This window comes from Hydra viridissima, unplaced genomic scaffold (genome assembly GCF_058129835.1).
Source record: "Hydra viridissima isolate aposymbiotic clone 2 unplaced genomic scaffold, HvirCarnegie_v1 scaffold_5, whole genome shotgun sequence".
NCBI lineage: Eukaryota > Metazoa > Cnidaria > Hydrozoa > Anthoathecata > Hydridae > Hydra > Hydra viridissima.
Genome location: NW_028324304.1, coordinates 1,857,494 through 1,882,894, shown reverse-complemented (window position 1 = coordinate 1,882,894; position 25,401 = coordinate 1,857,494). Strand labels below are relative to the sequence as shown.

Genomic DNA, 25,401 nt, shown 5'->3' with positions numbered 1-25,401 from the left:
GGGTTTTTAAGAACCATACCCTGGGGGGATTCGATGGATCGTTTCGAACACCACAAAGTAATACCCATACCCCTGTATTTAGTTTTTCAGAAATGTTTGTGATAGATTTATTAATTTTTTTTTTTTCAAGTTTTAAAAAATGTTTTCTTAACCTTGAAATTTACAGACGGACATCTAATTTTCATTACTTTCTATTTACATTTTTATTGAAATAAAAACAAAGTAAAGCAACCTTTAACAATTAACAATTAGTAAAAGCAAGCAGTTGCTAATTGTTAACAGTTGCATAATATCTCCTCACACGCGTTGGCATACGAACTAAAAGCACGTTTGTGGCCATTATATTGACATTTGATTGATATGACTGATATATCATGCCAATGTTATTAATCCATATCAGAAGTTTTTATTTGAAGCATTCATTTAAAATGTCTAAACATGTAAAAGAAGATAGTGATTTTGTTAAAAAATTTTGCATTTTCTGTTTCAGGAAAGACAAGGATTTAAGACCAATAAATAATGCTAAAACCACTTATTTAAATCTAAATAAAAAGAAAAATGACTACTCAAACGTTATCAAAACTATATTCTGGAAAGATTATTCAGCGGATAACCCTGACCTTCCTACCATGCTTTGCTCAAAATGTAGAAAAATGTTTGCAGGGATTGATCATTACTTCACTATGCTGCCGTTTTATGAAGATAATTGTAACAATATTGATGTTTAATTTACTTTAGTTAAAATTCAGTTACGGTATTTTAGTTATTATAATTGCTATACATATGCTTTAAGTTTAGACCTGAATACCAGAGTTTTATCAGAGGGAGAAAATGTGAATGCTTTTTTTTTGTGAAAATGGGCGCAAATCAAAAATGGAAAAAGTATTTGCTCCTATAGTTGAATGTGTGTCGAAAAAACTTGTTTATCAAGGCGCTGAAGATGTTTTAAATAAACCTGCAGAAAGACTAATTTGTCAAGATTGCTATGCCCAAGTGGGGCACGGAGTTCCACATCCCTGTACGAAATTAGAAAGTCAAAAGAATTTGACAGCCCTTTTGTAAAATCAATATCCCCAACAACGCAAGGAAAAGTTCTGTCCAGTTCTATCAAAGATTTCAGCACAACTGACTCAGGGAAGACCTTAGCTTTGAAAACTTTTGGTCCGAAGCAACTCACTGTCTCTTTCGGAAAGACTGATGTTAAGAAACCTTTCTTTTCTTTAGATAAATTGAACAAACTTTAATTTAAACTACATTCCAGCTAAGTTTTTGTTGTTTAAAAATACTTTTAAAATTAATTTCGTTATGAGTTTAAAGCCAATTTTTGTAATAACTTCATTATGATTTCTAAGTAATCGCAAGATGATTGAAGCTGCACAGTTTCTGAGAAATGAGGCAGGACGGAAAGGTGTGGAATCTGGTTTCAATATTAAACTGATTGAGAGTAACGAAATCTTTGGAAAATTTTAAAAGAGATTGAAAAAATTTATTTGAAAACAAGGAGTGTGGGTTACAGTTTGTTAATCAATATCTGTCTAAGATAATCATCTGCAGAGAGTCCTACCGCGGACAGCATCGTTTGGGAGGCAATGCTTGCAATAAATTGCTTAAAAACATAGACAGCTTTGAACTGTTTTTCAGGAGTCTAGTCTTGGAGTTTCCGCTGCCAAATTAATTAAGGTACTTAGAGATTTTGAAAAAATAAGCCATGGTTGTTTTGGAAAATCATTAAGCTCCACATATGTTAAAGATCTCGAGGAGTTGTCTACGAGCTATAGAAATCTAAGGGCCACAATTCCTTTGAAGGTACACATAGTTGAGCAACATATTATCGAATTCATCAACATGAAAGGTGGTGTCTTTTGTATGAAAAATAACTTTTAAATTTGATAAAAAATAATTTATAATCTTAGTAATTAAATACTCTATTTCAACAGTTGAATCGTAAAATTTGCATTAATTATGACAAACATTTATTAAATAAACATGCATATCTTTTGTACTTCTTACATTCTATAGACTTAGGTTACTGGACCAAACAAGCTCTCGAATCCATTCATCAAGATTTCAATCAGTTTTGGTGAATGAGAAAAGTTAGAAAGCATAGCCCAAACTATATAGAGGGCGCTAAAAAACGCGGTTGTTGCTTACAACTACAAGCACTTTTAAAGAAGCATTCTTTTTGCGGGAATCTAGTTTGTAAAAAGTAAAATATTAAACTTCCTATGAACAAACCTTTAGTGTGATTTTGAAGTGTAAAATATTAATCATAATCTAGCCATAAAGACCATTCCTTTTCTTTTTGACTGTAATAAATAATTCGTTTAAAAGTTAAGACCATTTTAAGTTTTTTCAGGGGGGTAATTTTAAGCTTTGGATGGTTATAAATCTTAAACGAAAAGAGATTTTTTGATGAAATTTGAAATCTGTCAATGAATTTTGATCTAGTTTATGATAGAACAAAAAAAAAAAAGGTTTTTACGATAAAAGGAGATGTAGTTTTAGGAAGGGGGCAGTTAAGGGTTGGCGCAGGGTTGGTTTTGCTCCAATTACCCTAATTTTTTGCAAGTCATCCTCATTCGACACCAGTATCAACATACTAGAAATTTAAGTATGCCCCATGGCTCTTAGTTGCCTAATCTTGTTGCCAAATCTTGAACAACAAAGTTCCTGGGCACTCCCCTGAAATATGTGATTTCTCCCCCACTAAAAAAAGTTGTCGTTTACATTTTTTGAATGAGGAAATGTTTTCTAATAATAATAAAAAAAAAAAATTTCTGGGGACGTGTTGTACTTTTTTTTTGCCGTTGAGCATAATAAAAAACCTAACTCTTTTCAAAGGAAATTATTTTCAACAACTTTGCTTGAGGCTTTTATGAAAACATAAAGCATCGAGCAAATTACATTTTAAAACATAATTATTGTATAACAATTATCTCGCTTTCCAAATATTTCATCTAGGATAAAATCAAAACCCACCTGTAAAAACATCTAAAGCCAACCCTTTAGAAACAGGAACAAAATGTTTTTAATGTTACAAATAAGTAATACTACATCTGATGCAATTAAGAACATCTTTGACAGCATTAATCCATGGTGATACACATTTGATCTCTTCTTAAACAATTAAGTTGAAGATGTGTGCGGAACATCTGAAATGAAAAATGCGCTCTTTAAAAGTGGGTTTTTTTCAAGCTCATGTTTTCCAGTGTTTTTTACAACTTCATTTGTAATTTAAAGTTTAAAACTTTAATTGCTAAAAAATACAGCACCTGACGAATAATACGACTTCCGTGTTTTTCGCCTGCTTTCGATTTCGCTAAGAATAGTAATAATAAAATTATCTAGTTGATTTGAAATTAATTTAATGATGATAAGGCACCAGACTAACGACTCCGGATTTGGTTTTGATTTTTGTTAATATTTGAGTAAACCGTGTTCGGTTTTAATGCATTCAGACAATCTATAACAGTCCAGTATTCAAAAGCCGACTTGCTTGTTTATTCGATAAAATCAAAAAAATAGACATCCAATTGCTGATTTTTTTTTCGAGATTAAAAAGAGAAAAAAAGCTCGGAATATTGAAATTTCCTTGAGAACTTTTCTTTCAACAATGGCACTGGGGCGAGCAATCATTTTCAAGAAAAATTGAAGTCTGTTCTTAATGTCGATTGAAGTCTGTTCTTAATGTCGATTGAACCTGATTTTCTTCTCAACACATATTAATGATATTAAGTATTTTCAAGAAAAAAAAAACAACATGAAAACGTCAAATGTAAGAATGTTAACCGTTTTATTTCATTTAAAACTTAGTGAAAAATAGAGGGCCGCCAATTTGAGTCTAAGGCCCCCATGGCCTTAAGACGACCGTGGTATTAAAATTAAAATTTGAAAAAATCATTTGTCTAGGAATTGTCGATTTTGTTTGAAATTCACTGAAATTTTCTCAATATTACCTTACATTTAGGTTGCGTAAACTGCACTGGTAGGTTTTGGACAAATCAAAGTTAACGAACTGTTTCACACACAAAAAATTCCGCTTTAAATGATCTAAATATATTTCAAGGTTAGAAATAAAATATTTTACAATTTTTATTTCACCTACGCCATTTCACGCTGCTTCACAATATTAATAAACTAACCCCCAATTTTTTAAAATATTTCTCGGACTTAAGTAAAACGAAAAGGTCCTCTGGAAATAATTTCGTAACTATGATTTATTTACATATTAACTTGACAATAAATAAAAATTTATCAGGATAAAAATCTTATATATCAAATAAAAGAAATAAAATTAAATACTTATTTCATAAAAATTAAATTGAAATAAAAACTATTTTTAAAAACTGGCTTAAAGCAATAAAAAATTTTAAAAAAACTCCATAAAACTATAACTAAAAAGAAATCGGAGATATATGTTTATATGCTACAAGGGAAGAAATGAGCACGTACAGTAACCACAAGGCTATCATAAGGATGCCCGAAAAATACTTTAATACCTTATTGCCACCTAATTCTCCTTGACCAAATACCTTTAAATACCTCCGCAAAACTAGCAATAGAATACAAAACAAAGCGCAGACGGTATACGTCACCACACTAGTGGCTAAAGTGCCGGCAGGAGTAACAAAGCCGCCTGGGGTTTTCTAAATACAAAATAAAAATCTAAATTTAGAAATTAATTTGAAATAAAAGCTTTGTTTTCTTTTAAACAAAAGTAAAAGAGCAAAAATGAAAAAAAAAAAAAAAGCTTCAAACAAAATGCTTTAACCAAAAAGCTTTTTTAAGTTCAAAACGTGTCTCTAGACCTTTATAGCATGAAACACTGCCGCCATAACCCAAGGAATCCCCAAACCTAAGAAGACATTAACACCATTGCTACCGGTAATATTCACAACGGATGCATCAGCATACTTTTCAAATTGAGCCGCAGTTCGACTTGCAAATAAGTCAGGAAGACTTGTGCCCATAGCAACAAATGTAATTGCTGTAACCTCTTTTTGTAGACCGACTAGACAACCAAATAATGTTGCAAGATCTCCAATAATAGCAGTTAAAATGCCGATTAACATAAGAACAATAAAAAAAGACAACCAGCCACCGTACCATTTGCATGGAGGAACAAATGCAAATAGAACCTAAATATTCAGTTTAATAAAAGTTACTTTTTTAAACATCAGTAGAACTATGAAGAAAATTAAAAAAAAGACTGATCCACGTTAAAAATATTAGTCACTCCCTCCCTCAACCACCTTACTTTCCAAAAGAAAGTCACGAAGTGCATCACATAATCAAGCACTGATGCATTCGAAATATCGCCACCATTGACATTCATTGCTTCGGTGAATTGTTGACCCCATGATTCAGCTCCCAATTGAAACTTATCCAAATTCAAATGTGCCAAATTGACTACGCGATCGAACATGCGCTTATACTCTATCAAGAAAATAATATGTAAAAATCAACATGCATTCCAGTAAGGTAATGGGAACATTAAGAAGCTGTAATTCTATTAGAATGCTCAAATTTGTGAAATAATGTTACTGAACTTTAAAATTGAAATCAGGAGTTTGTTCAAAAAAAACCTATGTAATTTAAATTTTAACCGTTATTTTAATTTATCACATAGATTTTACACAGAATCGTTAAATGCAAAAAATTTTAATAGACAAAAACAGCATAATAAATTTAACTTTTTGTCACACAAAAAGCAATAACTTTTTTTTTTTAAAAAACATTGTAAATTGAACTGAAGCTGAAGCAAAATAGAACTTATTAACTTAAACAAAACTATCATTTATAATATTTTTATCACATTAGTTAATAGTTGATGAAATTAATAAACTCTAAGTTTTGAAATAGCTGTCAAGAAGATAGGAAGTTTTCTGAAAAGAATTAAAGACATAATTTTACATTTAGAAAAATAATACTGGAAAAAAAATTGCCATCAAATACATAAAAACTTTCTACAACTTAAAATTCTTGTTGAATTCCATTCTGACTAATATCATTTGTCAATGTATAGTGAAAGGCTGATAGTAAAAGTAAGCTTTGAAATAGTTTTTTTCCGACTAATTTTCTAATTTAGTTAGTTTTAATAGAATAACTTAATAGTTTTGTTATCAATAAAAAACAAACTACCAATCTCAAAATTCAAGAAAAGCAGATAAATAAAGAAGCTATTGTGAGATAAAAGAAAATGTGCTTCCTGATCAAAAAATTGCATAAAAATTTCAGAAATAAAGACACTTGAAATGACTACTTATTTAAAATAGTTACCATCATCACTGACTATAGTGACCACAGTTCTTTTTAATCTACCAAACTTGGCACCAGGTGGCTTGATTTCCATAAACTCAATCATGAAAGTTTCATCTTTTTCAAACATATGATCATTTATTATTTCAATGGTAATGGCTTTACATGTTTCGCCATGGTCAAACACTAGTAAACCCTGAGGTTGTAATTACACTCAACTTAGTTAATGAAATAATATAAAAATTCTAAACACAAATATCCAAAAAAATTATATAAAAAATCAACTTACAAAAAAGAGAAACTTATAGAAATTTGCAGCAAAAATTCTTTAAGAAAAAACTTACTTCACCCCCAATAAAATCTTTCCCATGAATAGCGCTTTGGTCTTTAGTTTTCCAGAGGACTTCCAATTTGCCATCTGCTCCATTTACACGCTCCACCCCTATCTCAGCTTTCCCGCAACTTTCTTTCACAATATGGCTAGCCTTCTCAAAAGAAACTGTTCCAGGTTCTTAAAAAGCATTTTTAAAACTAATTTAAAACAGAACGAAAACTTTCACGTAAATAAATAATATTAAACATACAGTATGCTAAAAAGTGCAACCAAGTAAAAATAAGATTCTAAAATTCCCATTTATTTGGGGTGAATTACCACTGACCATCATCATTAATGATAGTAACTTCAGTTATGGAGTGGTGACCAATAAGAACTTTCTCCTCATGTCCAGAAACAGGATAAAGCTTCACGAAAAAGGTTTCATCTGGTTCCCATTCATTGTCATCTATTATTGCAATTTCTATGTACTTATGAGTTTCTTTAGCTTGGAATATCAAGACATCTTTTTTAGAAATATAATCTGAACCTGCCTCTGCAGTGCCATCAAAAGTTTCATAACTAAGTGAGAAAATCAAAAAGATCAAAGTATCAGCATAACTAAAAAATCATCCAAATGGTACTTTTGGATGCTTATTGAAACTACAAAAGATGCAGATACTTAAAGATTTATTACTTGATTAAAAGACAATCAAGATAAAAGAATTTCAATATAAATAGTTTTTAATTCAAATGAGCTAATAAAACAAAAGAATTTCAATATAAATAATTTTTTAATTCAAATGAGCTAATACAAGTAAGTTAAACAATACCTATTTTTTAAGGTCTGAAAATATAAATTTCTAACAGTATCAAACGAATTGATACTAAAATTTGAATAAAATAAAGATTGCCCAGCTAATAACAAAAAGAAAAAATGTAATTTAAAAAAAAGAGATATGATTTTAACAGAGTTAACTTGATTAAGAAAATTTTATTTACTTTTTATTACTTTCTTTTTATGAACATTTTTACATTACTTTCCCATTTTCTTTCTACTTAAACGAACATCAGTTTGTTTAAGAAATATTCTCTGTTTAATTTTCTCTAATGTAAAATTTAATCCTATGAAATAGTGATGAAAATCCATGCTGTTAAATATTTAATTTCTTTTTTTCAACCTTTTGATTGGTTGATTGAACTTTTGATTGCTCCTAATTATTTAAGTACCCCAAGTAAATAGTCGAAAATTTCAAAGTACTTATTTTCAACTTCTTTTTCATGTTAAAGCTCAACTGCGAAAATTTTCTGGTTGATTATTAATATTTATCTTCACTAAAAATTTGACATATCATCCAGGGCTGTTTAGCTGAAGTCAGAGCCATGGAAATGGAGTTGGAAGTTTTTTGGAAGCTTCTGGAATTGGAGTTAGAATAAGTAAAAATGTTTGGTACATTTTTCCAACTCCATGCTATATTGTCATACCTAGTGAGCATTTTTATTAATTCATTAAAACACTTTTCAATCGAATTGAACACAAATTTTTCAGCTTATCCTATCAGCTTGACAGCAACTAGCCTGCTGTATAATGTGGCAGAAAACTTTTAATAATTTATCTTTCCCTTAATCTTCCATAGTTATTCATAACTAATGAAAGAAAAATAATTTTTTGATCTTAACAACTGAGATGATTAGCAAAAATATGAAAATACTTTATTGACTTATTTATTTAGTGAGTGTGATTTATCATTTTTTATATTACCAAAGGTTAATACTAGTGTCAAAATAAAACAATAAAATAGGTAGCTAGTAGCTCCTATTACTAGACTATTCGTCTAGTAATAGGAGCTACTAGCTACCTATTTTATTGCCACTAACACTCAGAAATTTTCTCCTATAATTCTTATATGACAGCAAACATATAAAGTAATGCAAGGGTGAGCCAATATTTTTTGGACTCACTGTGTATATGTATATGTATACGCATATGTATGTATGTATGTATGTATGTATGTATGTATGTATGTATGTATGTATGTATGTATGTATGTATGTATGTATGTATGTATGTATGTATGTATGTATGTATGTATGTATGTATGTATGTATGTATGTATGTATGTATTAGGGTGGGTTGAATTTTTTAATCTTTCCTGTACATGAACAAAAAGTTGTCTTAGCATCAGTACAGTATGAAAATAATATTTAAAGATTTTTTATGAAACGTTTAGGGGTCCCAACTTTTGATTAAAGTCTTACCTTATTTGATGTATTTTAACCATTTCCTTGGTACAATCTAAATACGTACCAACTATAAATCATTGACTAAAATGCATTGGCAAATGGTTTAGCACCTAACTACAAGTGCTAAAAAAGAAATGGAATAAATTTTATAACGTTATTTACATGTGACGTCATCAACATTAGCAACAAACCATGTGCTGGATTTTTTAGAAACTAGCAAAATATCTAATATACTATTTTGTAATTTTATTTTCTTCTTTGCAATAATATATCTACAGTAAAATTCAAGTAGGCTAATATAGATGTATACTACAGTAGGCTATAGTTTAGACTGTAGAAAGACCACTTCATTTAACATGTAGGCCTATTTATGAAAGGGCTAAACATATTATAGTCTGTATAAATTTTGAAATGTTTATTGACTAAATTCTTATGAAAAATTGTTTTAACAGCTTTTATTTATTGTAAACATAACTTTATGTAGTTTTTTTATTATTTTAGACAAATTATATTAAATATGGATAGTATGTGTACACGAAGTGCAACTAAACATCAATTGTTTGGACAGTTAGTTGATCTTCCTGAAAATCAAATCCCATCATATGAAGGCGTTCTATTATAATCAGAAAACAGTATTAGAAATTAACTTGTAAGAAAGATATTCAATTTTGATGAGGATGAGCGTAACACGTCTGAAAGTAATTATATATCAGAGGAAGAGACACTATCAGTGCAGAACAGAAACAAGTACAAGGAATTATGTAAAGCAGTTGGCGATGCAAAATTAGCAACAGAGATACATGTCTTATTGTTAATGCTGTTTTAAAAGACCTCAGTATGCTGTCTTCAGCAAGAATTCTTAATCCTTCAAAGCTACGCCGACAAAGGAATTTCTGGAGAGATACTCTGGTTGAAGAACATATGCAAAGCAATAAGGAATTGTGCTGTATAGGCTTTGATGGAAAACAAGATGTTACATTAGTTGAGAGTTTTGGTTGTAGAAGAAGTAAAAAAGAAGAACACTATAGTATTGTCTCGTATCCAGGAAACATATACATCGATCATGTAGTTCCTGAAAGTACTAAAGCTGCTGATATAACAAAGGAGTTAATGTCAGTTATTATAGAGACAAACTCCGTAGAAAGCATTCAAGGTGTTGTGTGTGATGGCACAAATAATAATACAGGTAAAAGCAACGGAATCATAAGAAAATTGGAGGAGAACTTAGGTAGACCATTACAGTGGTTGGTATGCCTTTTACACTGTAACGAGCTGCCATTTAGAAGGCTTTTTGGCAGGCGTGGATTTTGCTCGAACTACAGGACCTTTCACATCGACAGGTACAATTAGCTCAGCTCTAGAATATGATCTGAATGAATTGCCTGTCATTAATTATTTGCCAATTACTGGTAAGGTGACTGATTGTGATGAAGCTGTCAAGAAGGATCTTAGCACAGACCAACTGTACTTTTTGAAAGCATGTCTAGCAGTACAGCGTGGACGTCAGGCTTCTACAGATATTGATTTCCTCGAAAAGAGTTTACCTGGAAATATAAGTCATGCTCGGTGGTTGACGAAAGCCAACAGGATTTTGCGTCTCTACATGTCTAGAGTGGCATCTGAACCTCTCAGAAGAGTAATGCATTTCATTTTGAACTTTTACGGACCCTCTTGGTTCAAAATCAAATCAAATTCTTCTTGCCAAAATGGTGCTAACAACTTCTTTTACTTAGTTCAGCTGTTTCAGGAACTTGATGCATTAGATCAGGCTGTGGTTCGTCCTATTCTCGAAAATAACTGCTACTTTGCAAATGCTGAAAACATTCTGTTAGCTGCAGTTAGTGATAGTGATATGGAAATTCTTCGTTTTTCAGTAGAACAAATAATAAGAGCAAGAGAGAAGCAGACTAATAGTAACATAGCGGTTCGCGTCTTTGATAAGAAGGATATAACATTAAATCTGGCTGCGACATCGTTCATTAACATGATTGACTGGGACCAGAGTAATGTTACGTCTCCTCCGATGCTATCACACCTTTCAAATGATCAACTTACTTACACACGTCCAATACTACTGCCCGATGTTCGATGTCATTCACAGGCAGTAGAGAGAACAATTAAAGACGTTAGCGCTGCGAGCTGTAAAGTTTATGGGAGAAAGTCCCGTCATGGCATGGTGTTACAGAGTAAGAAATCCAGATTAGAGATACCAAAAATAGACACCAAGAAAGATTTTATTAACAGTTAGGTTAAACAATTTGTATTGTTGCTGTTTAACATTGATTCGTTACAGTTTACATTCTTTTTAATTTGTAATACATTGCAATACATTACACTAACATTAGGTATTTATGTAGTCTTTCTAGTCAGAGTTGGGACCTGTAGACACTGTCCATAAAAAAAAAGGGAGGTTTTTTCAAACGAGTACATCAAAAAGCAACTTTTTAGACATGTACAGGATCTCCAACTTAATATTTTTTACATTTCGACTCACCTTAGTATGTATGTATGTATGTATGTATGTATGTATGTATGTATGTATGTATGTATGTATGTATGTATGTATGTATGTATGTATGTATGTATGTATGTATGTATGTATGTATGTATGTATGTATGTATGTATGTATGTATGTATGTATGTATGTATGTATGTATGTATATATATATATTGCCACAGAATGGTTAGATTATTAAATATCTCATAAATATTTAAAAGATAAAAAATGACAATGACATGTGCAAACTTTTATTAAGCAATATATACCATGTATTCTTACATAAGGCGGAGTCCGAGCTGGGGTTGGGTCAGAGTCAGATGTGCAGAAAAGGGTGGAGTTGAAGTTGATTTTTTTTGCTAGTCAACTCCACAGCTCTGATGCAATCAATAAATTTTTTAATAAGAATCTATATTTTTATCTTCATTTTCTAAAAAGTTCTGAATATCAAATGCTTTTATCGGAATTAACTTAACAGGGTGAACTTTATCATTTTGTATAAAAATATGACCTGTAAAGCTCAGAGTTTCAAATAAGAAAACTGTGAATGTAACCAAAGCTTTGTTTGAACAATATTGAAAAAAAAATTAATTCAATTTCATATAAGCATTTCTTTTACCCAACATGTGCCTGAATTTCAATATTTCCTGATCTTTCAACAGCAAGTTGTAAAGTCTTGCAATTTTCCATGACTGACACAGCAGACGCATTAAACTCAATATGAGCCTTCTCATTTGCAGTTAAGTTAGGTGCTAGATAAATTTAAAAAATACACCAATATAGTTAATGTATTAGTCTTATTAGCAAACATTAGTATTGGCACATCTATTTACTTTCTTAAGTGGAATTTAACTTACAAATTAGAACCTATTAATATTTAAAAAATATATATTTAGAAGCTTTAAATGAAAATATGACAAAAATAATCTATGAAGTCCATTTTCTTAGTTCATAAATTTACCTTAGAATACTTTATATACTAGATACTATAATATAATATTAATACTGTTGTATAACAAAAATGTAAACTTTTTAGGGATTTATCAATCATATTCAAAATGAAACTTACCTAGCATGTCCCCTGCCAAAGCAGAAACATTTTCTTTAGAACCAGTCAGCATCTTAATTTTAAAAAACCTCTATCTATATGTTTGTATATAGAGTTTAAAACATACCCACACACCTTCCACACACACACCTTCCACACACCCACCTGCCCTCACACCCACCCTCACACACACACACACCCACCCTCACACACACACAAACACATACACTAGTATACAAAAATATGAACAACTTGTTCAGAAATAATAAATTTATCAGTAATTTTCTATTTTTACAGTGAGTCAGTAAAAATTGTATATTCCCTTCTATTAACACTTCAAAACAATCATATATATTTAGACATCTGTTGATATCATATATATTTAGATATCTGTTGAATTTGTATCAAAATTGACATTTTTAATGGCAAAATTCACAATGTGGCAGTTTAAATAGAGACATACTTTTTGTGAGGTATACATATAGTTAGTAGGTTACAAAAAACATTAAAATGTCTTTTATATACAAAGGCAAAGAAAACTGTAAATTTATTCTTCATATAAAAAAGTTAATTTTTCATTTTTTTTTAATATAATTTTTGTTTGTTTGTTTTTTCAAGGTCACATGATCTTACACACTTACCAAAAAGTTATAAACATTTTAAAAGTAAAAAATACACATGTTGTATAACTTTGGAATTTAAAATTGGTATTTAAGTATTATAGTGTATTTTAAAAGTAAAAAATACACATGTTTTGTATAACTTTGGAATTTAAAATTGGTATTTAAGTATTATAGTGTATTTTAAAAGTAAAAAATACACATGTTTTGTATAACTTTGGAATTTAAAATTGGTATTTAAGTCTTACAGTGTATTTTAAAAGTAAAAAAATACACACGTATAACTTTGGGATTTAAAATTGGTATTTAAGTATTACAGTGTATATGCAGAATTTAGTTTAGATTTTGATACTAATAATGGATGTTAAAAAAAACTGTTGCATATTAGAAAGCAAGAAATTACCATTTTTAGTGAAAAAATTACTTTTTGTTACCTTACTATTATTAATTTTTTTTTTTTAAAAATCTAAATCAAATACACTTAAAACCTTTTAGGTTTGAACTTAAAAAACTCACTTGTAGAATTTCAACTCCTTCGCATATTATGTGAAAACTAGCACTAATATTTTGAAAAAATACAACCACACATACTAAAATTATTTATTAAAAACAGTTAACAAATTTGACCAGTTTTCCTCCATTTCCATGGTTATCTAATTGTTTATTTGAGATTCCTATCGTGCAACAATTCTTTCAAAAAAAGACATTTGAGGAATTCAAAGAGATTCATTTGAGAGGAAAAGTCAAATATAACTTTTATTTTAGCTTAGAAAATTTGTAAGGTATATCTGCAGGTCAATGAAACTGTTTATACTAACTATTTTTTATTTTTCTAAAGCTGAAGAAGTATGCTAAATAATTCAATAGTTCTTTTTTAATTTTAGGTGGATATGTTATTACATTATTATTTGCAACAAAACTTGAAAATCAAAACATAGTTTTTGTATCAGGGTGGTTTTTATGCTGAAACTGCTATAATAATGAAAGAGGAGAAAAAAGAACCCAAAGTGAACAAATATAAACCTATATTGATGAAAATTGAACCGGAACTACTACTATAAAGTTCTTACCATTAAAATCTTATTCTTGAAATATTACACAATTGTTAAATCATTTTACATTTCAAAATAATCAGAAGGGGGAGAACAACATGGTATATTGATGAAAATTGAACTGGAACTACTACTATAAAGTTCTTACCATTAAAATCTTATTCTTGAAATATTACACAATTATTAAATCACTTTACATTTCAAAATAATCGGAAAGGGGGGGGGGGAACAACATGGTATTTTTGGTCTTCTTGATTTAAAGAGATAAAAAATTAATTACCATGAAAACTTTGCATTTGCTACTTTCTTCAAGAAAGTGGCAAGTACAGTTGAACAATTGTTTTCATCTTTTATCATGCAATCTGAACAAATAGTTTGCATCTTTTAAAAATAAACATCCCATTTTAATTAGACTAAAATGGTAAGTAACTATTGGAGCAAGTGGAAATTTCTGTGTTAAAAATCTTACAAGGACATATGGCCAATAAAATTATGCAAATATTAAGAGAACTTGCAGAACTATAAATTTATTGTGCAAAATGAAATTCAGGGATGTGATTGAAATAAAACTCAGTGAACCATTCATTTAATAGTTAACTACTAAAAATTAAAAATTAAATGGCTATTTTGAGAACAGTGCATTATGTTATATTAGATGATGTTAAGCACTATACTAATTTTCTTAATAGTTTGCAAAACAATTGTATGTCATATATAACAAACAGGTCATGAAATAAAAAAAGATGGAATGCTATTCTAATGGTTATGTTAGCCAGTTTTACAAAGCATATATACTTTTATCATGATTGTGTTGCCCTGCTTTGTAAAACCAGGCAACACAACCATCATAAAAGTATATATACATAAAAGTGATATTTCGGCATTGCTACTAACTAGTTCTTTTTAGTAATAGATTTATCTTCAAAACATTAATGACTATTTGACTATCAATTTTTAAGGCAAAAGGTAGAAGGAATTAAATAGAGGGAAAAAAAATTCACTCATACAAATTGAAAGATTTCTTTTTATTCACGTAGCATCTAGTTTTACTAAATCTTAGAAACAAAAGTAACAATCTAAACCTAAATTCTTACACTATAAGCTACCCTAACTATTGCTTAATGAAGTTGTATAGAATCTTAACAGGTTTTTATTACAAAATATATTTTGCTTGAAGTTATATTGTAAGAAAAAGCTGTGAAATTTTTTTAGATTTTAAAATCCTCAATAAGTACATTACCCCTTGTAGCTTTTCATTGATTTTTGGAACAGGTTTTCTTGAGCCTCCGATATTTCTTAATGCAGAAACTCTATAATATCCATAGTTTCGATTTTTGCTGGCATCAATTTTCATGGCAATCAACTTTGCAGCTTCATCTTCAGTTATCATTGGATTTGCAGTAATTTCCTATTTAAAAAAAGAATATGTATGAATAATAAGCATTACAAACTACTTAACTTTTTTATAAATGAAACAATGAAATTCAGAAAGGCATCCTTTATAGAAACTAAATACCTTCATGTACTCAATCAAATCTGGATGGTGCTTTTTTAAAATTTGTTCATTCAATAAGTCCAAATTTCCTACGTAATTTCAATAAAAAGATTACAATCAACATAATAGAGTAAATTAAATCTAACAGAATTAAATAAATGTAATAAGAAACTTTTTAAAAAATCATTAATGTATTTAAATGATAACAAAGAAAATAAAAGATTACCTAACTCAATTTCTTGTTTTCGCCTTTTAGAGAGTAACATGTTTGAGCAAAGATCTTTATCAGCTATGTATGCAGAAATAACCAACACAGGAAAAAACAAAAATGTGAGTGCTGCCTCCCATATTTCCACTTCATTTGGGGATGATACACTCAGGATTATGAACAACCAAATATAGGCAAATATAGCAAAAAAAGCAGTTGTAAAAAAAACTCCTAAAGAATTAATACGCCTAACCTCACCATTACCTATTGCCATAATACATACTGCAGTAATAACAAGCAAGTTAAATGCAGCGCTCCCAACAATTGTTCCTGGACCCAATTCTCCAGCCCTGAAATTACTACCAACAATTTCAATTACAGATAACAAAATTTCTGGAGCAGAAGTACCAAGTGCCATGAGTGTCAAGTTAGCAACTGTGCCATTCCAAACTCTTATTTCAACTTCTTCATACCCAGACCCAGCAACGTTATCATCTTCATCTGTAGCAATACGTATTTTTTTGGTTTTACTTGTAATTATTTCAATGGCACACATAAAAAGATCAGCAGCTATTGCTACACCCATAAAGCACCAAAGTAGAGCAATAGTGTAAAAAAATATGCGTAGCTCAATAGACCATTCTGATTCGTTAGTAAAAGGAAGAAATAATGTTTTCTCTGAAATTTTGCTGCATTTATAATTTTGAGTTTGAGTGTTATTTGATGCCATTTCTCAAACCTGTAGGAAAGGAACAAATATAAATACACTATAAATATATATTTAAAAAAACATTCAAAGAGAAAATAAAACTTGAATACAAGAGTGTGTATTAAGTATTGTATTACTTAGTAACAAAAAGATTTTAGTCATTAAAATCACTAGATCTAAAAAAAATCAAATAAGCAATACTTAATAATTAACCAAAATTTTTGAGAATGTTATACTCAGCAGAGTGAAAAATAAAAATGTCTGATTCAACACAAAACATATTGGAATGAATCAATAACAGTTTGTACCATATGCTTATAGCATATTTTGTACTCATATAAAAAGAAATATCAATTCATCACTAAACAATTTTAAGCATCAATTATTTATAGTAATGAAAAACATCTTTGTTTAAAAGAAAACAGGTGCCATAAGTTCTTTTTGTTATATACATTTTTCTAAAGAGCTTTTTCAAATTAAAATATTGTTGAACCTTTTTTTTTTTCTCTTTCTGATACTCATAAATATTTTAAGCTTTAAAAATATTCTAAAACATATAAAACATACAATATAACATAATAACTATGATGTAATGCAACAATATACATTATATATACATAAATTTGTGTGTGTGTGTCTATATATATATATATATATATATATATATATATATATATATATATATATATATATATATATATATATATATATATATATATATATATACACACACACTCTGTGTGCTTGTGTGTGTTTTTAAAACTATTTACAATTCTAGTTATCATTTAATTGTATTTTTAGTTAAGTTACAATTGAGTTTATAAACAAAAATAACAACAGCAACAACAACAGCAACAACAGCAACAACAACAACAACATTAACGTTTTGTATACTGTATATAAAGATCTTACCTAGCTTTCCAGCTAGATTGACTAGCTAAGGGAGTTATTTTATATTTATGTACAACTCGTCTACAAAAATATGAAATATTTATAAAATAAAAAAGCTGTGAATATAATAACATCTGCAATAATAGTTAATATTTTCCGAGTTTTTAATCTTAAATTTTTAAATTACTCAGAAAATTGAAATATTTTGTTCCGTTTTCTTCAAACATTCAATTAAAGGATTGAAAACATTTTATTTAAAAATTTTAAGAAACAAAAATTAAATATTTACCATGCCACTTCTAGCCACTTATTTGTTTGTTTACATCGACCGCCTATTTTGATTTAAGGGCCACTTATTGACCATAAAGAGTATTGTAAGGCAATCGCCAAACGATAGCCTAATGTGGTATTCTTTAAAAAAATATTTGTTGAAAAGCGCAATTTCATTTTTCACTTTAAAGTTTTGAAATGGGTGAAGCGAAACAAATTTCTATAAAGATGGTCACCTTTATGAAAAATCATTGCAAATGCAAAGTGGAAATGTTTTTTTCTTTTTGAAAGATCTCTATTGCTTTTAAAAATATTTCTGCAAGGCACCATAAGCAAATTGTTTCTAAAATTATTTATGAATAAAGAAATGAGAACGAAAAAAATCTTGCAAAATTAGTGCTAATGTAAAAGAGCTCTTAAGAACTATTTTTATAAGAGATTAAGAAATATTTTAAAAAGAAATTATTTTAAGAAATATTTTTAAGAAATATTTTTAAAAGAGCTCTTAAGAACAAAATTCTTACAACTTTATATTATTTTAAAATGAGAAATCAACGCAAAAACAATTTTAAATACCAGATCTGTTTCTAGTAAGATATGGAGTGCTCTGCTCATCTCTTAACAATGTTTTATCTTTCCTCACCCTCCCCTCCTATCTCTAAAAAACCTTTTAAACAAATTAAGTCATCCTAAGCCCCCATCAAATTTACCATCTACAGGGTAGATAAGAGCCTAATCACTCTTCTCATGTAACATCTTAGATCCTGGATGAGAAATATTCAAAACCTACAATTTTAAAAAATGCGTGAAACAGTGCGCAACAAGAAGTAACAATTTATCCACTGACATCACAATCACATCATGCAAATATATCCTAATTCTGATTAAAACCAGTAGCAGAACAATTTTTAAAAACTCCTTGCATACTTTTTTTGAACAGACTGCTTCGCGATGAAATAAGTATTAATTATATGTTCTTTAGCATTTAGAAACTTTAAAGTAACAAAATGTAAAATTTGTTTTTAAAGCTTTAAAAAGTGATTCTAAAACTATTAATTTGGCGTTCCACTTTCAAACTTAAAAAGCTCTCTACATCACCTTAAGTTAGAAATATACCCTGGATAGGATCTTTGTTCTGCGGTATTACAACAAACCTTATGAACTGTGCTTAGCTTTTAAATTATTTCTTTAATATTCTTTTACATTCTTTGATATTCTATTGCGCTTCTTTTCATACTTTTATCAACGTTGACCAAAACTTCGTGACTTTGAAATGTATTTGAATTTCTTTTTTAACTTTTGCTAACACAAGGGTAACAACTCTTGCGAGAATATCTTTTATACATTTCAGATGAGATCTTAAAGCACCTGTGAAGAATTTCTCATTTTTTGAATCTTTCCACATGCAAAATATTTAAAATAATTTGGGATCTTTCTGTTTTTTGAAACGCAATTAACATTTTTAAATCAATAGTATAATAATTTTTAAAATTTATTTTATACATTTTAATACAAGAAAAAAATTGTAAACACTAAAAAATTGCTGCACTCGTGTTTCTTCAAGAAATCGATGCCCGTTAAAATGAACTGAAAAATATTCCTAAGATCATCTAAATTTGAATCTCAAACTTTGAATTCTAACGTAAATAACGCAAAATTCGCATATTTAAATATGGTAAACAGCATCAAAACCTCGTAAGCTCCAGATAAAAATAAAAAACTAAAATCGATAAAAAGCAGCGTTCTTAAATATTTATTTGCTGAAGTAACTGTATAACTGAGATGAATTTATGATTAGAAGTACCCTAAAATCTAGTTTTTCTTCATGTCGGACCGTGTTGTACTACTTCTATCGCAAAATACGTTTTTAAATTGTAAAAGATAAATGCTATTTTAAACCTTAATTCTCCTTTCTTTGCTCTCAATATTACAATATATTTCCCTGTCATAAATAGTCATATATCTTTTTCACTTATAGCTTAAATTTTACTGAGGTCATTGCCGTATGTTTAATCAGCTTCAGTTTACTAAACGTACATTTATCAGTCAGTCCAAGGTTGTACTATTTTCAACTCCGCTGCAGTTGAATCAAAATCTAATAACTTTAACATTGCTATAATTTTCTTTTCTAGTTACTTCCATGGGAAAATGCAGTTTATTTGATGAATAATTCTCATAAATACCTTAAAATTTGTATAAAATTAGTGAACGTAAAGTTATATAGAAAATGATGGGCAAATTTACCTTCTTTATCTTTGTCCTTTTTGACATTTTATACCAAAGCTTATCCACTCCGACATAATTTCATATAATTCAATTAAATTTGGTCACAAAGCATTCAAGGATATCCGGCCTGACCATTGAAATTTTATAATATTAAATATCAAACAGTTTATTTGCATATATCTAAAAGACTTCTTATTTTAACTACAATAATGCCATCATTTTTTGCTGCTCTAAACTGCGGAAATGTGGAAAATATTGTAAAGATATTTCCTTTTTTTACGTTTTTCTAAAGACGAAATAAGGCAAACTAGTATTAACATTTTACTTAAGTATTACATAAATTATATTTACAATTAAGTCTTAAATTTTAGTTCATTTAGACGTAATTGTGATTATTAATAAAATTTTTTCCTTTTTCCCTCTTTGTTTCATTAAAACTTGATGAAATAAATATTGTATCATTTGAAAATCCTTATTCTATTTAATTTTTAGATGTAAAAAGTGGCTCATCAACTGTTGTAGGAAAGATCTAGATTACAAAAATATTTTATTTTTAAACAAAACGTCTATTACAATCTGCAATTCCCACTATATCAACATAACAAATCCTCCTTCATTTTTTAGTTGTAAGAGGAAACCACAAGTAGAAAGACATGCAGTTCCAATTAAAATAACGTCATGTTTATTTACCTGTTAATTTAATTATTATTTCAGAAAACAAACTGCTTTTTAACAAAATCAATTCCAACAAGGATCAATGGTTGCATTTAACATCGCGTGTCAAATATTCTAGATTATGTAAAGAAGTTTAAAATTTTAAATCTAAACAAATAATTCGACAAAGCTGAGATGGATCTATAATACATATTTTAAAATTATCCAAGAAATACTTTCACCCATACAAGCTATTTTTCGATATAAGTCAATAAGTAAACCAGTCAATAAAGGAAAACGTTGGGGAATTTTCGACAAGATTTTGGCTTTTCACCTTCAGTTTAATTGTCCTCAAACCACTAATCTTTTACGAACAATATTCTGTTTACCAAGTCAAACTTGTATACCACTGCTCTGTTTCATGTATTTGCAGATCTTCAAACCGGGTTTTCTCCTCAGTTATTTTCTCTTTTAAAGCTTCGTGCTGAGGCAATGAAATCATACGATTTTAATGTCAGTCTTGTTATGGATGATATGTCATTAAAACACCATTTATTACATGATAGAAATTCTGACATAGTTTATGGAATGGAAAATGGAAAATTTTAAATCAGGCTCTTGTTTATATTTAGAAAGAAGTATTGTTCAGCTCTTTGTTATTTACAAGAATTATTTTATTTCATAAAATTTTTAGAAAGCGATCTGAATCCACGTAATAAGTCAAATGCAAAAGAAGCTGCACGTATTTTTCATAATTAATATACTATAATTTTTTTCAACACATTTCTTTGTAATTAAAATTATGTTAAAATCTTTTTTATGTTTTACGAATGTGTGTTATACAAAAAAAAAATTTTTTTAATGTGGAACATGCAACTTTTTTCCCCATTTTTTTATTTTTACTGAAATATTTTAAAGTTCATCTATAAAAAATTGAAATATCAAACAAAATTAATCTATAAAAAAACTATTAGTTGCTAAAAGGTCCGGCAAGACATCCCAGAAGGTAGTTTCGATCAATTAAGAGGAGTTTCGCTAAAGCTTGGTTTCCAATAGTTATTGGAATGTCGTACAATAGTTGCATAACAATTTTGTTTTATAATCGAAACATTTTCTAATGTAAGTTCCACAACCTAACGATGGTTTTACCACAAATTTTATGTTGTACAACTGTGGTTGTGAGTTTTAAAAAAATCTATTACTGCAACAGTTTTTTGTTTCTTGTGCAACTCGCATCGTTTATTTTTTTATTGGAAATCACATAATAACTGTTGTACAACAATAAAGTTTATAAAATATCGCCATATTTTACAAAGTATGGTGATGGTTCCATCTTGTGTGTTAAAAAAAAATCTCTATAACAGCTTTTATGAACGAAGTTCAAAAATTTCCTGTTTTTTTATGACAAGTTTGATAAAGAATTTAAAGACAAAAGGAAAAAGAAAAATGTATGTGAAGAAATCGGTCGTCTGTCAAACTTATCAGCTAATCAAGCGGAAGAAAAATATAAAAGCATTCGAAGTAGTTAAGGAATGTTGCTGAAATCAAAAAGAAATATCCCATCAGGTTCTGGAAGGAATTCAGTTCTACCTCAGTTTCTTTAGCACAATTGGCGAAATACTTTTAAAAAACATCGTGAAGCAACATCAAATATTTGTTCACCTTCTGAAACAACGAATTTGGAGGAAAACGTTGAGATGGTTTGTGAGCAAGTTGAAAATATTCATCATCATCTATTGAGCAATGAGCTTAATAATCATTTATCTAAAGATGTGACTGAAGAAAACAATCATATAAATTATTTTGTGCAAGTAAAGTCAAGTGGGTCGACAATTGATACTAATTGTAAAATTAAAAGAAAAAGAAAAAAATTAGATTCTGATGATTTACTTGACAAAACTTTAATGAAAACATTAGAAAGAATTAACTCCAGTATTGAAAATTCGACTGAAGAAGAACAGGGTGAAGATTATTTATTTATGAAATCATTAATTCCACAGCTAAAGCGATTAAACAACTATTTCAAAGCCTTGGTTAAAGTTCAAATACAATCATTTCTTCTCAAATTAGAGCTTCCAGATAAAGGTGAAACAATCTAGCCTCTCCGTTAAACCCATTAATGTGAGTAAATAATGTAAATATTAATTGTAGCCTAGCTTACTATTCTGATTAACCAACCGATGTGAAAAACTAGACATATTACATAAAATCATAGAGGGATAATATATCGTTGGGAGTTTTACCAGAGTTTCGGATTACCGGTTTTCGGTAAATTTTTATCCCATTACCGGTTATTACAGGTTTTAACCGATATTTTAATAAAACTTTATTATATTGAAAATATGTCTTGCCTGAATGATGATCTATTGCGAGTACCTTTGTGTTTCTTGTTTACAAAATTTTAAATTAAATGTGTGAAATAAGTTAAAGATCAATTTATCAAATCGTTAGTTAAGGAATAAATAATTACTAAATTTAAATCTTTTTTAGCATTTATATTTATTTGAAATATGAGTATTGTATATTTATTAACAATCTTCTATGTTAAAACGTTTTTGGCTGATTAATCTGTAATTCTATGACAAGGAAATGTGTTGACCAAAAAGTCCTCAATTTGGGATAACTTTACAAATTAAAATTAAGAATCTGCCATGTGTAATTTATGCAAAAAAGTTGTTAAATGTGGTGGTGGATCAACTTCTGAGCTCAGGGCTCATTTAAAATCTCAACATGACAATGAAAAGTATTGAAGAAAAAAGTACATTACTTGTAAAAGAGATGACAGAAAAAGAAACTATGGCATTAATGTATGCCAGGATGGCTTCAGGACTCATGCAATGGCTAACTCTCAATTCATTAGAAAATCATTCATTAACCTACACCTCAATCCACTAAAAGATCGCAAACCAATTTCAAAATATATTGGTGATTTCGTAGTGGAAATAAAAAAAGAAGTAACTCACAATTTATATGGAAAACACATTAGCTTGACTGCTAATGAAATCAAGCTGAGCCATAATCCTTTCCATCAACAGCTCCTACATATTGCAGAAAACTCCAATTCTGATTAAACTCTTTAATATTTTGTCATTCATTTATGTCATTTAGGACTCTTAGAAATATTTTTTTGCGAACTTCTCTTATAGCACAACAAATTTCTTCGATTATATTACAAACTGTAGCTCTACCAACTCGAAAATAAAATAACTGAGTTTGTTGCGATTCTCCTGTAGCCAGGTATCGAATTGCAATAATTAATCTTTGCGATGGACATATAGTCTCTCTACTGGGTCAATGCTTTTTCTTTTTAATTTTCTGATTAAAGACAAAAGTTGTTCAAATCTGTCAGGTGATATTCTTAAGTATTGATAAAAAAAAATTGCCTATCAAACAGCATCAGTTCTTGCACCAACAAACAAAACGCACCTTGCTTTTAAAGCTTTCTTTAAATAGTTCTCTTAGCCAAAACATATGCTTTCTTTTCTTTACGCTATTTTCGGCGTCTTAAAATTAAAAGTATAACAAAAAGTCGATAATTCAACGTAAACCGTTGTTTGTTTACAATGTTTTTTTTAAAGATTTTTGCGCCAATTTAATGCCATGGAAACACTGCGATTATCAAAGTTTCATATTATAGCTATCATCAGATGTTATCATATAACATCTAATGATCGCTATTGCGTGAAACTTTCAGTAATGTTATAGAAACCAAGCTAATTATTTAGTTTGTATAATTATAATAATATTATATTCTTTCTACTTATTAAACGCTGTATTGAGGTAAACAAGAAATAATATATATATATATATATATATATATATATATATATATATATATATATATATATATATATATATATATATATATATATATATATATATATATATATATATATATATATATATATTGGTGCTATTTTACTTTTACACCCCCCTATTTTTATTGCACATTATAAAAGATCGTCGTCCAAAACTAAGAAAACGTATAGAAACCAATACTTTTAGACCAACTTAATATACTCTAAGCTCAACCTGAAAAATTTAAAAACTCCTACGTAAACGTTAATATTCGCTATTTTTTCAACGCGATGACGAGTTTAAAAAGTGAAAGTAAATAATAAGAAATTAAACATGAATTTTACCGCTGTTTAAATTTTTAAATTTTAAACGGTTCATTCGAATGCTAATTATAGCTGAAATTATGATATAATTACCAAGTTAAAAAAAACCAGGTCAATAACTGTAACATTTTAGTTATTTTTTAAATTCGTCATCACGTTGAAAAAATGGCAAATTTTTGGGTTTTCGTATAAGTTCTTTATTTTTTCAGATTGAAATTAGAGTACGTTAAGTTGGTCTAAAAATATTGTTTATTATACATTTTCTTCGTTTTAAAGAACGATCTTTCATAATCTGTAAAATAATAGGGGGTGGGGGTGCGAAAGTAAAATAGCGCCTATATATCCATACGTATATCCATATAAATATATATATATATATATATATATATATATATATATATATATATATATATATATATATATATATATATATATATATATATATATCCATACGTATATCCATATAAATATATATATATATATATATATATATATATATATATATATATATATATATATATATATATATATATCCATATATATATATATATATATCCATATATATATCCATATACATATATGCATATATATATATATATATATATATATATATATATACTCGTTTTTTCACTTAAAAAGTAGTTTAGTATATACTATTTATGTGCAATATATAGGACAGAGGCATAAATTTAAAAACTTGCAAATCATGAATGCTGTTTCTTTCCCTTATGGTCTTCATATATAAAACCTTCATTTTCGAACGCAAATCTCTGAGAAGATGATATAAAATTTGT

General features: G+C 28.6%; 1 protein-coding gene across 6 annotated transcripts; it reads right to left on the bottom strand.

The window, feature by feature from the left end:
• Window positions 1-4,040: 4,040 nt before the first annotated feature.
• LOC145193832 (sodium/calcium exchanger Calx-like) lies at window positions 4,041-23,733 on the bottom strand. Of its 6 annotated transcripts, XM_090087615.1 has the most exons (13): window positions 17,626-17,846; window positions 17,358-17,417; window positions 15,755-16,475; window positions 15,550-15,617; window positions 15,274-15,441; window positions 12,383-12,434; window positions 11,933-12,065; window positions 6,918-7,153; window positions 6,603-6,769; window positions 6,280-6,454; window positions 5,258-5,436; window positions 4,809-5,138; window positions 4,041-4,646 (listed from the first exon to the last, which is right to left on the bottom strand). In XM_090087615.1, the coding sequence occupies exons 3-13, from the start codon at window positions 16,464-16,466 to the stop codon at window positions 4,395-4,397; spliced, it is 2,472 nt and encodes an 823-aa protein (XP_089943741.1). In that variant the 5' UTR covers window positions 16,467-16,475; window positions 17,358-17,417; window positions 17,626-17,846; the 3' UTR covers window positions 4,041-4,394. The 6 variants fall into 6 exon arrangements, with proteins under 6 accessions (XP_089943741.1, XP_089943744.1, XP_089943743.1 ...); XM_090087618.1 differs by lacking the exons at window positions 17,358-17,417; window positions 17,626-17,846 and adding an exon at window positions 23,450-23,733; XM_090087617.1 differs by lacking the exon at window positions 17,358-17,417 and having other exon boundaries at window positions 17,626-17,820.
• Between the last annotated feature and the right edge of the window lie 1,668 nt (window positions 23,734-25,401).

Bases quoted from the DNA above. Each gene is read 5' to 3' on its own strand.
- LOC145193832 (XM_090087618.1), bottom strand. From the start codon at position 16,466: ATGGCATCAAATAACACTCAAACTCAAAATTATAAATGCAGCAAAATT. The intron at 15,442-15,549 runs GTATTTAGTTTC...TTTTTTAAATAG, and splicing joins ATTTGATTGAGTACATGAAG to GAAATTACTGCAAATCCAAT. The intron at 4,647-4,808 runs GTCTAGAGACAC...TTTTGTATTTAG, and splicing joins CAGTGTTTCATGCTATAAAG to AAAACCCCAGGCGGCTTTGT.